This window comes from Dermacentor silvarum, chromosome 3 (assembly GCF_013339745.2).
Source record: "Dermacentor silvarum isolate Dsil-2018 chromosome 3, BIME_Dsil_1.4, whole genome shotgun sequence".
In the NCBI taxonomy this organism is placed as follows: Eukaryota; Metazoa; Arthropoda; class Arachnida; order Ixodida; family Ixodidae; genus Dermacentor; species Dermacentor silvarum.
In genome coordinates this window covers 230,278,776-230,292,462 of record NC_051156.1, presented here as the reverse complement: position 1 = coordinate 230,292,462, position 13,687 = coordinate 230,278,776, and the positions used below count along the sequence as shown (strand labels likewise).

Sequence of the window (13,687 nt, the reverse complement as noted above, 5' to 3'; positions counted from 1 at the left end):
TTTGCGCAGGCTTCAATAAAGGTGTTGTTGGCAGTCAGCGCTCGTCCTGTGTTTTCTTGTCCGTGTTTTTGGCGCTGTTTTAAATATGTATACACAGCTGTACTGCAGCAAAGCCATTATGAGAATGGATTATTTTTTTCCTGACACAAAGCTCAGCATTTAGTGGCATTCGCTCCTTGTTCGTCTACTCGAAAAGAGGCAATAGCCTGTTGGCCGCAGGCTTTTTTTTATATTGACAGTGCATCCTCGTTCTTTGAATGTGCATGCAACACCTTGAAATTTTTAAAGTGGCAGCACAATATTTTGTTTGTAGGTTTATGAATGCATAGCTGCTAATAATATACCTGCTTCTCATTTCGAATTGGATGTCCTCAGTTGCTCTGCATAGCCAGGAATAATTTTGCACAAGTGATGTGCCAATAACCGAAGCTAGCGTATACCTGAGTAAAGTGTGCTGCCGTACTTATGCTATCGGAAATACACATTTCATTTCTGCATTTCAAACTGCAATGAAGACTTATGTTGTCGTTTTAATAGACAGTTTTAGTTAGCGTAATAGCTGGGTTAAGGGAAATAGCGTTACCATTCCGCAAACAAACTTTTCAGAAAGAGAGTTTTAGTATAGCGTGATAGCGTAGTTTACGTGCGGGACGCTATTCCATTACACTTTGAATTTCGCATACATAGGGCACCTAAGTCTATGTGTGTGTGCGTCTGGAAAGTGCGAGAGGCAGCGCAATGGAAGCCAGGAGCACGTTGTATTTTTACTTCCCATGTCCACCGATCTGCAGCAAAACAGACAAGCAGTACAAGCTGTTTACCATAGCCTCCGAAATCTTCCCATCTCAGAGGCCATATGCCGTCGTCGCGCCTATCTCCCGGGAGACTTTACCGACAGGTGGCGCTCTCATCTCGGAGAAAATTTCTCTCGTTAGGTTTAGGCGCAGTCTAAACGAGAAGCGATCTCGAAAATTCCTCAAGATTAGCCATAACGCTCTCTCAGCGAAGCGGCATGAGACTAAGCAAAAGCCGTTTACGCAGTCATTTGCAACGAACGAGGTGAATTCTACAAAAACAACGCCAAATTCAGTTCGAAGCGGGCGACCGGGACCGCCACCATGTTTTTCGTAAACCACGCTAACGTTAACTCTGAGAAATAGCATGCGCACGGTAAACAGCATGGGTAGTTTAGCGTTCTGCGCATGCGCATTTTGATCCCACTATTCCGGTAACCACACTAAACTAAACCTGTCTAATGTCGTGGCCTCAAGACATGGCTCGATCATTCTGCCATGTTCTCCCTTTTCGCTGCAGCCGAGTTGACTTTCTGCATAAATGCTTTTCGAGTCACTGAAAACGAAGTGATGCGGATTTCAGCAGCGAAGCATACCATTGATAAAGGCATGCGTACAGTGTTTCTTGAAGCATTCCAAGTTTCTTCACATGCCTCAGATTCGTCACAGTGCAAGCAATGCGTATTCCTATCACGAAATAGCCCTGTGCCCACTGACTGCTTCAACATGCCTACAACAGCGTCGAAAGTGCAAACAAATGCGCACCTGCGTATCGCCAGCTCATACAATTTAGGAGACCACAACCTGGGTGCCGCCATGCTGGCAGAAGTGGCTTGCATCAAGAACCAATAGGTGCCCAGCTCTGGACCCCCAAGCCACAGTGTATTCTGGGTGCATGCAGATGATATATTGGATATGCATGGCAGAGGATATGATATGCCATTGCTGGGGCGCAGATTTCGACATCATCTATTATGCTGTAAAAATTCAACACTTCAGAAAACATAAACCACAGGAAAATCTGCTTGATAAACAAAATATTACTTTCTTACAGCTAGGGCTGCACTTATCTGCTTCCCACCAATGCCGGCGTATAATCGCTATAATGTTTCTTGAGCACGACTACATCCTCAATGCAGATTGGAAAGTTCCGAAAATGTTCCACGGCATTTTCGGTTTGATTGAACACTCGGATAGGTAAGCCTTCCATTGCATAAACAGTACCATATATATTTGTTGTCAGTCCTGTTAAAGGGCACTGTTTATTGCCTAGTGTTGGAGGCCGCTTAATCTCAAGTTTCGCAGACACGTTGAAGCGAGAAGCAGGACGAAGCATTCACTCTCTAAGACAGAACACATTCTGTACTCGTGTAACACTGTCATTACCTCTACTTATATCCCTTGTACTCCCCCCTCCTTCCTGGAGTGCTCGGCGTCACTCGGGCTCAGCAGATAAACATTGAGCCTTAGCGGAGCAAGCGCTCTTTACTGACTTTAGTGCTTCTCTCTTCCAAGGCCAGCACTCTTCATTGCGCCAGCTCATGGTCATCGAGTGAGATCTGTTCAATGTTTGCCTGTGCACATGACATCATGCTTGTTAACTAAAGCACTTAACTGCCAAGACAAATTTCACAATAATTTTGAAGTGTGGAATATTTTTTTTTAATACCAGGAATGTCTATTGCATTTTTACTGGTCTCGTTAAAAAAATAGTAAAAGTCATTGTGTATTTGTGAAAATTAGAAGGAACTGTAGATATGCAAGTGAAAAAATTGCAGAAAGTTCATGAGTTGACATCGGCACCAGCGGATGCTCGTTGTGATGACGAGTTACCTCGTCATCGGAAGTTGCAGGGTTAATTAGTAAGTGTGTGTTTACTACAATTTATATGGCCAATAAAACTACAAACTTCACATAGTTGTCTAATACTTTGCCATCGCCCTTAAAGCTTTGCCCTTCGAGCGAAACCAAATTTCTATGCAGGTGTTGGACAAGCAGTTTGGCCAGCTCTTCCAGATGATTCTGGCAGAAAATACAAGTAGAGCACTTGCTATCAGTGAAGGCATGTTAATAAGAACACTACTACAAAAATCATGGCTGAAAATTGTTTATTATAAAAAAAATTTTCTTACAGTATACCAAAACACGGGCTTTAAATTGTTACTACAGAGGATCACTGAATGTTAATCTGTTAAGAAGTGCATCATCATTGTTAGGAAGCTCACTTAAGTATTTTTCCTCTTTTCACAGTGGGTGAAAAAATCCACTGGGGGCACCTAAATGAAAAATGCAAGTTTCGATTTGCACACAACAGTGAATAAATAGCAATGCATCCTCCCAGAAACATTAAAAAAAAAAAAAAAACTCTTCATACAACACAGGCTGCACATGCACCCTACTTTTAGCGCAAAGCAACTTTCCAGACAAAGTCCGAGTTGTCAAGGAAAATGCAGTAGAAATGAACCTGCGAAACAGCACAGGGGCAGTTGTCAAGCATACTTTTTATATAGCATGTTCCTGTAACTAGGCCTTCCATAAGTGGGGAGGGGCAGTGGGGATCTCAACCCCACAATGTGAAAAAAGACAGGCTGTGCTTGCTTGGCAGTTCACTGCATTGGCTCTACATTTGACACTGCATTGCACAACATGAAAAAAGGAAAAAAAAAAACGAAATTTACATATTCCCAGAAAAAGGAAGAAGGGTATGGGAGGTGGTAATCAAATTCTCAAAAAAAAAAAAAAAAAGCCTAGCAACGACGCATATCCAGCTGAATACTGCAATTCTTGGATAGATAACAACAATGCTTTGGCAGCGGCAGCTGCCACAGACTTCTCACCTGGAGAAGCATGTGCTGCCTAAGGTTATCTTCAAGACAGCCTAAAACAAGCACCAGAAAAAAAAAGAAAAAGTGGGGGCCAGGGTGTGTGTGTGTGAGTGCTTTGGTGAGCCACACATAGCTTCAAAACGCGAGACACCTACTCCGGCAGGCAACAAGTGCTTCTGCTGCTCGACTAATCCCCAACCCACTTCCCTGTTCCCCTGTTACTCCAATGGACTCCGCAGACGGCACATGGGCCGCTTCCCAGACTTCCACATTGAGCGAAACACCAAGGGCGGGAGGGGTGGTCTCTCTCCCGGATGCTGGCCCTCCCCTCCTCGGACGAATGTGTGTGGCTCCCCTCTTTCGCGGCTAACTTTTCTCTCATCCTCCTCTTGTGCTCCATCTATAGGAGGGTGCACCTCCGCTTGGGCTTAGGCTCTGGAGGCTCTAGGGCTGCCAGGATGGCTTCGTCAAAGACATTCTTCAGTCCTTTCTGCAGAAGAAGAAAACATGAACTGCAGCATCTGGCATGGGCAGCAGCACTAACCCCTGAACGTTATCAAACTGCACGCTGAGCTTACTGCATTTTCTAATACACAAACAAAGGAAAAACGGACACAAACAAAGGAAAAGACAACAGGCCTGAGTTATTCACTTAGCTCAAGCCCTTAGTAAGCAATTAGGAAACCATGCCGGACACCGTGTAATATGGTCCTCTCTGCAGTCAACCACTTGAGTCGCATGCTTTCAGACTCTTGTGATTCCGAGTTTATTAATGCTTTCTGCAGTTGCAAAAGAAAAAAAAAATTTTGACCAATGCTGTACCATGTACAGACCCGTTCCCTGTTGTGTAGAACATGTGAATGGCTCATTTCACAAAAAAAAAAAAAAAAAAAAATGGAGCTGGTCAAGCGTTGGCGCTTGCAAAAAATGTTAGTTTCGTCCGAAAGGCGAAGCATCAATTGCGATAGCAAATTAGTAGAGAGCTATTCGGAGTAGGGATAGTAGTTTTATCGGCTACATAAACTTGGACACATTCGCTTACTAATTGAATTGACAAGCCTGGTGTCAGCGCGCACAAGCAAACATGAATAGATCACACTCAATGACTGCAGACAACCACTGTCAAAACGCTGGCAGCAAGCGCAGCCGCCACAGCGAGCGAAGGTTCACGCGGTCTATCGCTTCAACGGAAACTGAGCGGCGAATGCACAGCGCATACAAAGGTCAGAGCCGTGTGGAGATCGCTTTTAAGAGACAGTGTGGGTGACCGCCGCAGCCGGGCAAAGTACAACACAGTTGGTGGCAGAGTAGAAGCTGACCCCCCCCCCCTCCCTCCCGCGCTGCCATCCCGCTTGATGGTAGCGCGGGAGGGAGGGGGGGGGGGGTGTATCAGATCATAAGATGGTTCTTGTGCGCATAGTGACTAGCGCAAGCACTCGTCCCCAGCCGTCTATACCTGTGCAAGTTAAGGACTATAGTCGGGCAGATGACACGTCTATTCTCGATTTTTAGAATTGTCATTTGACCAGTTCAAATTTGTCTGCGATTGTGAATCAGTTGACGAACTATGGCAGCGCCTCAAGGAAATCATAAGACATTGCGTTGATAGTTTCATCCCCACTCGATTAAAAATATAAACGACGGAACCCTTGGATTAATCGACATATAATTCATATTAAGCGCAAAATGAAGCGCTTACGCAAAAGGCAAGGTATTTCTAATGAGGTGTCGAAATTGCGGAGGGCATTGAAAACGGCTCTGAAGGAATCGAAAGAGCAGTTCTTTAACCAAACACTCAATACCTTTATGAAAACATCACCTCAAAAATTTTGGCTTTATCTAAATGACAAAAAAGAACAAATAAACAAGATCCAAGTTAACAATGAAACAGTGACGCAAAAATCAAAAATTGCGAGTCATTTTAATAATTTCTTCCAGTCAGTTTTTTCAGCGCCTAGCACCAATTGCGCAGACGCCTGTCTGCCTTCTTCCTTTTCATGTGGGATGGAAGATCTTGTCGTCACTCAAGCAGGCGTGTTTAACCAACTACTACTTTTAGATCCAAGAAAGCTAGCGGGCCGGATGGAATACCAACCGAATTTCTAAAGCAATACGCGGAATGGGTGTCATTTTTCCTAAATATAATCTTTGTGAAGTCATTGCAAACTCACTCGTTGCCAGAAGACTGGCGTTGCGCAGTCATAACTCCTGTTTTTAAAAGCGGTAACCGATTGCTAATAAATAACTACCGCCCAGTTTCCCTGACTAGCGTCTGTTGTAAAGTCTTAGAGCATATCATAAGTAAGCATATTCTCGTTTTTCTTGAAAATAACGACTTTTTTATCAGCACCAACATGGTTTCCGAAAGGGACTGTCTACAGTAACCCAGCTCATAGAAACTATTCATGATTTACTTCAGCTATAGACGCCCAAAAGCAAATTGACGTCATCTGTGTAGACTTTGCGAAAGCCTTCGACAAAGTTTCACACAATAAATTACTCTTCAAGTTACATAAGGCAGGAATAAATGATAATATTTTAAAATGGATTGAAGCCTGCCTACACAATCGCAGGCAGGTTGTACGTGTGGACGAGTGCTTGTCCTCTCCGTTAGAAGTGCTTTCTGGTGTCCCACAGGGGTCCGTTTTGGCCCCGTTGCTGTTCTTGGTTTATATTAATGACATTACAGAGATTGTCGAGTTTCCTGTGGAATTGAAGCTTTTTGCTGACGATTGTTTAATTTATTCTACAGTAACACACATTGACGACCAAATTAGAATAAACCGGGTCCTTCATTCCCTTCACATTTGGTGTGAAAAATGGGACATGGAAATCAATTACAACAAATCGACTTTTACACATGTTACTAACAAAAAAAGTGTGGTGCCATTCTTTTATAACATCGCAAGTAACAAACTAAGAAATGTAGATACATTCAAGTATTTAGGAGTCACAATTTCACATAATTTAGACTGGCGTAAACATATCGATAACCTGTGCTCGACGGCTTCACAAAAACTGTATTCACTGAAGAAAAAGCTGGAACATGCAACGAAGGATGCCAAATTAATGGCTTATAAAACTCTCATACGTCCATCTTTAGAATACGCTTGTGTTGTCTGGAGCCCCCACCAAAAAGTCTTAATAGACAAATTAGAAAGAATTCAGAGAATGGCTGCTCGTTTTATTGCTTCAAGATACCGAAGGACGGACTCGGTAACAACAATTCTGCGTTCGTGTGGGCTCGAGTTGCTGGAAACCCGAAGGAAAAAAGCCAGACTTAAGATTTTTTTTCAGATACTTCAAAGGCTATTGAAGATAAAAATGGGAAAATACGCCCACTTCTCTACAAATCGTAGCGAGAGAATTAACCACAGCAGAGCCGTCAAGCCTTATAACACACGTATTGATGTTTTTCGTTATTCTTTTTTTCCGGATGTAATTGAAATGTGGAATGCCTTACCTGATGCTGTTGTAGATCAGACAGATGTGCACAAATTTGAATGCTCGATTGATATTTTGTATCGTGGGCACCCAACCTGATGCTACGAAATGTTAAATTTGCTTGTTCTACTATTTTCCCTCCCTGTAACAACCCTCAAGCGAGGGTTAACAGTATCAATAAAGAAGAAAAAGAAGAAGATAAACAAAATGGGACGCGATAACGAAACTTGCCGGCGGGTAACAGCTGATGTTGCCGGCTGATCTGCTGTAGTTTCCTCATCTGAACTAAACTCCGACGACACGACATCGATGTCCGAGTCATCACTGCTCTAAAAGTCCAAAAGATCGCTTCTAGGATCGTCGGGATCAAGCGAAACTGCTTTCTTTCGAGCGTGTGCAGTACCGGATGTCGACGCCATCAGGCCGCTCAAGTGTGCCTCAACCTTTAAGCTCGCGCGCCCTTTAAATATCTCCACCGCGTGGTAAAAATGTGAACCGCGCAGAAACGGAAAACTATGAGTCCAGGAGCGCAGCGGTTTTTCTAAAGTAGGCGCTCAAAAACTTCGGTCACAGGTGAGCGATGCCTAGTGCCGTGGTAAGGAAAGAGTTAATTAAGGCACCTGCAAACACAGCCCTTCAGACACCGTAAATTTTACATCAAAATTTTCTAAATAGCCATCCGATCTTTCTGAAAAATATATGGAATGAACTTCAAACGTTGTCCATGCCTACGTGCTACATGTAAGTGCTTGCTTTTGCATATTTCGAATATTTCTTAGTGCTACAAAAATGAGTCGTAGCAACAAACGGCGCCTTTGCGGTTCCTGCTTTTTTTTCGCCCAGCATTTCCTCTAGAGTTAGTATACTAACCCTATGCCCATGAGTGTCATAGCCGTGTTAGTCTGGTCCGCATTTGTTATTTGATATGAATACACGAACACTGGCCTAACTGGAATGCTTTCGAGAGAAGCTAAGACGTGCAAGCATTTTATCGGCATGAGTTGCGTTATCGTTGCATTTACTGTATGGTGTCTCGAAACAATAGTTGTCCCTTGCCGTCTTCGTATGCTTTTTTCTCCGCCTTTCACTGTGGTTGAAGCCAAGGAAGCAACTTCATCAGCTGATCTGGGTTAAGATTGTTTCCCTCAACCTTTGCACAGACGCCTGTCTGTCAGTTTCCATGACTTGGCCAGGTTTTTGACAATTTCCCTGACAATTCCCTGACTTTTCCAGACGGGTCGAAATTCCCTGACAATTCTCGGTTCTCTTGGTTGGTACTAAGACACCCTGTAACTGTAGTGCTTGCAGTTAAATTTTTGTAGCGGAATACCTGTTCAATGAAAAATTGATTTTTTCTTTTTGGAGATAGTGCCTTTAGACAGCAATACATTTTGTATATCTCATAATTTTCGTTTACATTTTTTCTTAATAGATACAAGCGTGTCTTTAGAAACTTTGTTCAATTTTATCCCACAATCTTGATTTTGGCAATTTATATCTTTTCTATGACATACCGTAAAAACCCGCGTATAATACAAACCCAAATATAATACGAGGTGAAATTTCCGAGACGAGAAATGAAAAAAAAAAACGTTTTACCCGCGTATAATACGAGTGAGAGAAACTCGGGGAAAAGGAAAAGATTATTTAAATCGGACTCAGCTCTTCATTCACTGTCGTCCTCAGCTGTGCTTTCGTCGGGCAATTCCTTGTCCGATAAATCTTCCCAGAGGTACTCGTTCTCTGTGCCATCGAGCGCGTTCGAGATGCCGCACTTCTTGAAAGCGCGACGCACAAGGTCTTGTGGGATGCTCGCCCATGCGTCCACGATCCACTCGCACAGCGTGGCTGGCGATGCGCGCTTCAGCCGCCCGGTCGGCGTCACTGCAGGTTCACCTGACCGCATCCATTCAGCGTAGCACCGCTTCACCGCATCCTTGAAAGGCTTGTTGACGCAAACATCTAGAGGCTGCAGCTGAGACGTCATCCCACCCGGGATGTTCCAGAATCGCGCAACAGCTTCTTCACTGAGTCGGCCAAATGGCCACGAAACGCTTCCAGCACGAGGATGGACGGGAACGACAACAGTGCACCAGGCCGCCTGCACCACACGGACTTTATCCAGTCGAGCACAAGACTCTCGTTCATCCACCCTTTCTCATGGCATCTCACGATGACATTTTTCGGCAGCTCGCCTTTTGGCATTGTCTTGCGCTTGAAGACGACATAGGGCGGGAGCTTGCGGCCGTCTGCCGTACACGACAACATGACGGTAACACACGTCTTCTCGTTCCCAGTGGACCGGACATAAACTTGTTTCGAGCACTTCTTATGCACGGTGAGGGGCGATGACATGTCCAGATAAACTGGTGTTTGATCAGCATTGTCGATTTGCCCTAGCTGAAAGTTCTTCGTTTTGCGTAACGAAATAACGTGGTGCTGGAAAGCCACCAGTAGCTGTTCGAACGATGCCGGCAGCTTTTGCGAAATCGAAGTTCTCCGGCGCAGTGAAAACCCCGCACGGCACATATAGCGATAAATCCAATGTTTGCTCGCTTTGAAGGCGGAGCTCGTTAGGCCTTTTTCTCTCGCAAGCTCCCTAGCTTTTGCTTGCATAAGCTCAACGCTCACAGCAAGATGCGCGGCTCGCTGTTCTCGCACAAATTCTGTCAGGGCGAGTTCAATTTCCGGGATGTCCCATTCTTCGGGCCGCAAAAACTTCTTCGCGTTCCGCTGCAGGCGAAAAATGCTTCCTTCTGTCGTTGCCATCCTCGGATGCTTCCCTCGGTGACGCCAAACTGCCTCCCGGCCGCACTGTTGCCGATGTCCTCTGCCGCTAAAACTACTTTTTCGCTTGAAAGCAGCCGAGTACTGCTTTCGTGGCCCCGACATCGTGCTCCTTCACTAAAAATGATGCACTTCGCGATGCGCGGTTAACACGTGAACTGCCGAAGTCCGCACTAAACAAAGAAAGAAACGATGCCGTAGCCACGCTGCAATAGCGAAGTCAAGCCGTAGCCAGGCAGCAATAACAAAGCCAAGCCGTAGCCACGCAGCAATCACGAAGCCAAGCCGTAGCCACAGAGCATAAATGAAACCAAAACTTCGAGCCCAGCTTTCTGACTGAAATTTTCGTCCGGATCCGCGTATAGTACGAGGCGGAAATTTGGGACGCTAATAACAGGAAAAAAACCTCGTATTATACACGGGTCTTTACGGTATATCTCGTTAATAAAACTTCTATGCATGAAAATTTCATTCATTCTGCTATTTGTTTATGTATTACATAAAACATTAAGAGCAGTAGTTCCCTAAAAAAAAAAAAAAGATCTGGCATAACCTACAAAAAACATCTATTTCTTTCACCAAGATCGAGGGGTGGCTCAGGGCCCCTTTAAAGATTGGCGCTGTGGCCACGAGACAATGGGTAGTGATCCCAATATGGATCAAATTGAGCTCATCCCTTAAGACGAAGATGCACTACTAAACTGTCAAATGGCAGAAGTTCAGAGAGGTACTCCATGACCATCGAAAATTTCCTGTTACCCTTTATTGAAGAAGGTTGTCTACAGGCAACATACCACAAGAATTTTTCCTGCTGAGCTTCGGTATTGAGTACGAAGTTTTTGGCTTTATGTCTTCAGCCAACATTGAATGATGGGCAGCAAGTGTTATTTTGTTTTAGAGCAAGAACACAGGACGAGGAAGTAGAAGTTTGGCACATGACTAACTTTCTTTTGAAAGCACAATCAGAGGAGACAGACCGATGCAAGATCTCCGGCTGCAGTAGTGTCACAGACATGATGCACCTTGGGTGGGAATGCCCAAAGTCATTTGATAGCAATTTGTGGAGCAGATAAAATTTCATTTTGGAACAGATTGGAGCAGTCTGGAGCATGTGAATTTTAAATTAGAGCATTGTTATATTACCGTATTTACTTGCTTAATGAACCACCCTTTTTTCCCACAAAATATGCCCAAAGTTGGGGGGGGGGGGGGTGCATTCATTATACGGGGTAAAATTTTGAGCGATTTTTTTCTCCCTATAAAAAAAGCCATAGTTTCGCCCGACAGGCGAACCATAGATTGCGATAGCAAATGCGTAGACAGCTATACGAAGTAGGGATATTAGTTTCAGCTGTATAAACTTCCAAACATTCACTTACTATGTAAATTAACAAGCATGGTGTCAGCGTGCCACATCACACTCAATGACCACGGAAACTCGCTGTCAAAACGTTGGCGCGAGGAAGCATGGCAGCAGCAGCGAGCGAAGTGACCTTCGTGCTGTGTATCACTTCAATGCAAATTGAGCAGCGTGAACGCAGGACGCACAAAAGTATGAGCCATTGTCGCACCTACACTCAGCCCCCGACGCCAATTGCTTTAAAGATAGTGCACACGTGGCCCCGTAATGAGCAGTTGCTGCCGAGATAAAATGCCGCCAACCCTCCCTCCCACCCTGCACCATGCGCGTGACGGAAGACGGCACGTTTCTTCCCCACTTTCTTCGCATGTACGCGGGAGATTGAGCTACGATCGTCGGCACCCATCGCACGCTTTCACTCGCACCTATAGCATACGGCAAGCGGCGACGGTGTTATCGCCCTTGGATCTTATACGGAACATCACAGCGACCCCGACGACGACAGCAAAATGCGCTGGAATGTCCGTATAATTGCTATCGCAATAAAAAGTAGGAGACACACGGTACGATTCGGCGTCCGACACAATTGTATCCGCCGGACGCCATATCAGACGCCAAATCGTACCGTGTGTCTCCTACTTCACAGCAGCAAGTTCAGGGTGCAATCATTGTGCGAGGAATAGAAAAAACACACTTCATTGGAAGATAAAGGATGCGCTCATTATGCGAGTAAATACGGTAAGTGTGGTAACACTCACAAAACCTTGCATTCTTAAGCAATAAAATGTTATGAAAAGCAGCTAAGGGCATTTTGCTAACTATTTTTGTATTAAGTGCTGGTGAAGTGACTGGAGGTGTCTTCGAACAGAAGTTGTGGACAAGCTAGGATAAGTGACCACCACAGTGCCTTATTCAGACATTTGCGATTATTGTAACAACACCAACTAGCTCAAACCAAATTCTGCAGGTGACTGACCTCGCTTTGATACTCGCTAGTTTCACTGGAAGCACCTAGAAATCTGAAATTCACACAGAGTGAAAGGGTGTAAGCCCCCTGAATCAGCTACAGGGAGTGACATTCCACCTCTCTTGGGCTCTCCTTTTCCGTGTCCCCTTGCCGCTCGCCCTCTCGGCAAACGCGCAGCGAATTGTGGAGCTGCACACCAGGATCAAAATTAAATTAAATTAAATTATGGGGTTTTACGTGCCAAAACCAGTTCTGATTATGAGGCACGCCGTAGTGGGGGACTCCTGGAAATTTGGACCACCTGGGGTTCTTTAACGTGCACCTAAATCTAAGTACACGGGTGTTTTCGCATTTCACCCCCATCGAAATGTGGCCGCCGTGGCCAGGATTGCACACCAGGATCATGAGCAACTGTCATGACACGGGCACGAGTCAAAACAAAAACAAATGACGCGGCCAGCAGCACGCCAGTTTCCGCAAGCGGTGCCAGCACAACTTGCACCAAGTGTGAGGCATGGATAAGCCGCGGACCTCCTTGCTCACCGGTTTCAGCGGTAAGATAAGAGTGTCGCTACCTTTACAGAATTTGTACAGAACATTTGAATCAAAATTCAATAATTGTGGTCAAAAATTCAAGGAGGGGGAAACAAACCTTATTCATGCACACACACACTGAAAAATAGTGAAATCTCCTTAGCTGCTATTCCTTGCACCTACTGAGTTGACACACGCTTCAAGCTCTTCAGGTCATTTTTCTAAGTTGATTGAAGTCAATGTCCTCCTGTCGTGATAGTTAGCAGTGTCGAATTCACTGACAGTGTTGTAATAGTGTTAAGCTGAATTCTCTGATATACCGAACAATGGTTTGGTTGGTTTTCCCATAAACTCTATGCCAAAAAAAAAAAAAAAACATCCGCTAAATATAAACTGCTTCGCATATACTCTTTGGTTAAGACGAACTTTCGCAGTGACCGCCTACAGTGGCAATTCTGCACAGTGGGGATCACTGTTGGTGGGCATGCGCAGGACCGGAATGAAAGCAAAGCATTTTTTTTTTTAAATGCTTCCTGGCGTAAAGCGAATCCGCTCTCTGGACGAAGGGAGTGAGAGAAGTCTGTCTCTCAAGATGCGCAGAAAGTCTCTCAGTCGAGCAGAAATAGATATTTTCGTTATGTGAGGTCACCGGCATGGCCATGTTTCCCGTTCCTCCTCAAAACTGAAACTAGTGAAGCCTAGACCATGTTTTCACTATCCACGCCCAAACGACAGAACAAGCCAAGCCAAGCTATTAAGTCATAAAGGCTGCATTTGCGATCTGCGCTTGCCGACTCTTATCAAGCTCCGCCCACGTTATCAACAGACTGATCAGCACGTTGACGTGACCGAAGGGTCGCTCTAACCACCGATTAAGCGCGAAAAAGAATAGAATAAAAGGGATTGCTGGGTAATCATCGTTACGGACTGTCTAGGCCAAAGGCAAGCACGATTATGTATGGGCACTTGCAACGTA

The 13,687-nt window shown here is 44.8% G+C and overlaps 1 protein-coding gene across 1 annotated transcript in view; it reads right to left on the bottom strand.

Annotated features, from left to right (window-relative positions):
• Positions 1–2,885: 2,885 nt before the first annotated feature.
• Positions 2,886–13,687, bottom strand: part of LOC119446850 (cdc42 homolog) — a 31,588-nt gene continuing 20,786 nt past the window's right edge. Inside the window, exon 6 of the mRNA XM_037711416.2 lies at positions 2,886–4,109. Coding sequence (XP_037567344.1) covers positions 4,020–4,109 — 90 coding nt within the window. The 3' untranslated portion in view covers positions 2,886–4,019. The remainder of the gene's footprint in view (positions 4,110–13,687) is intronic.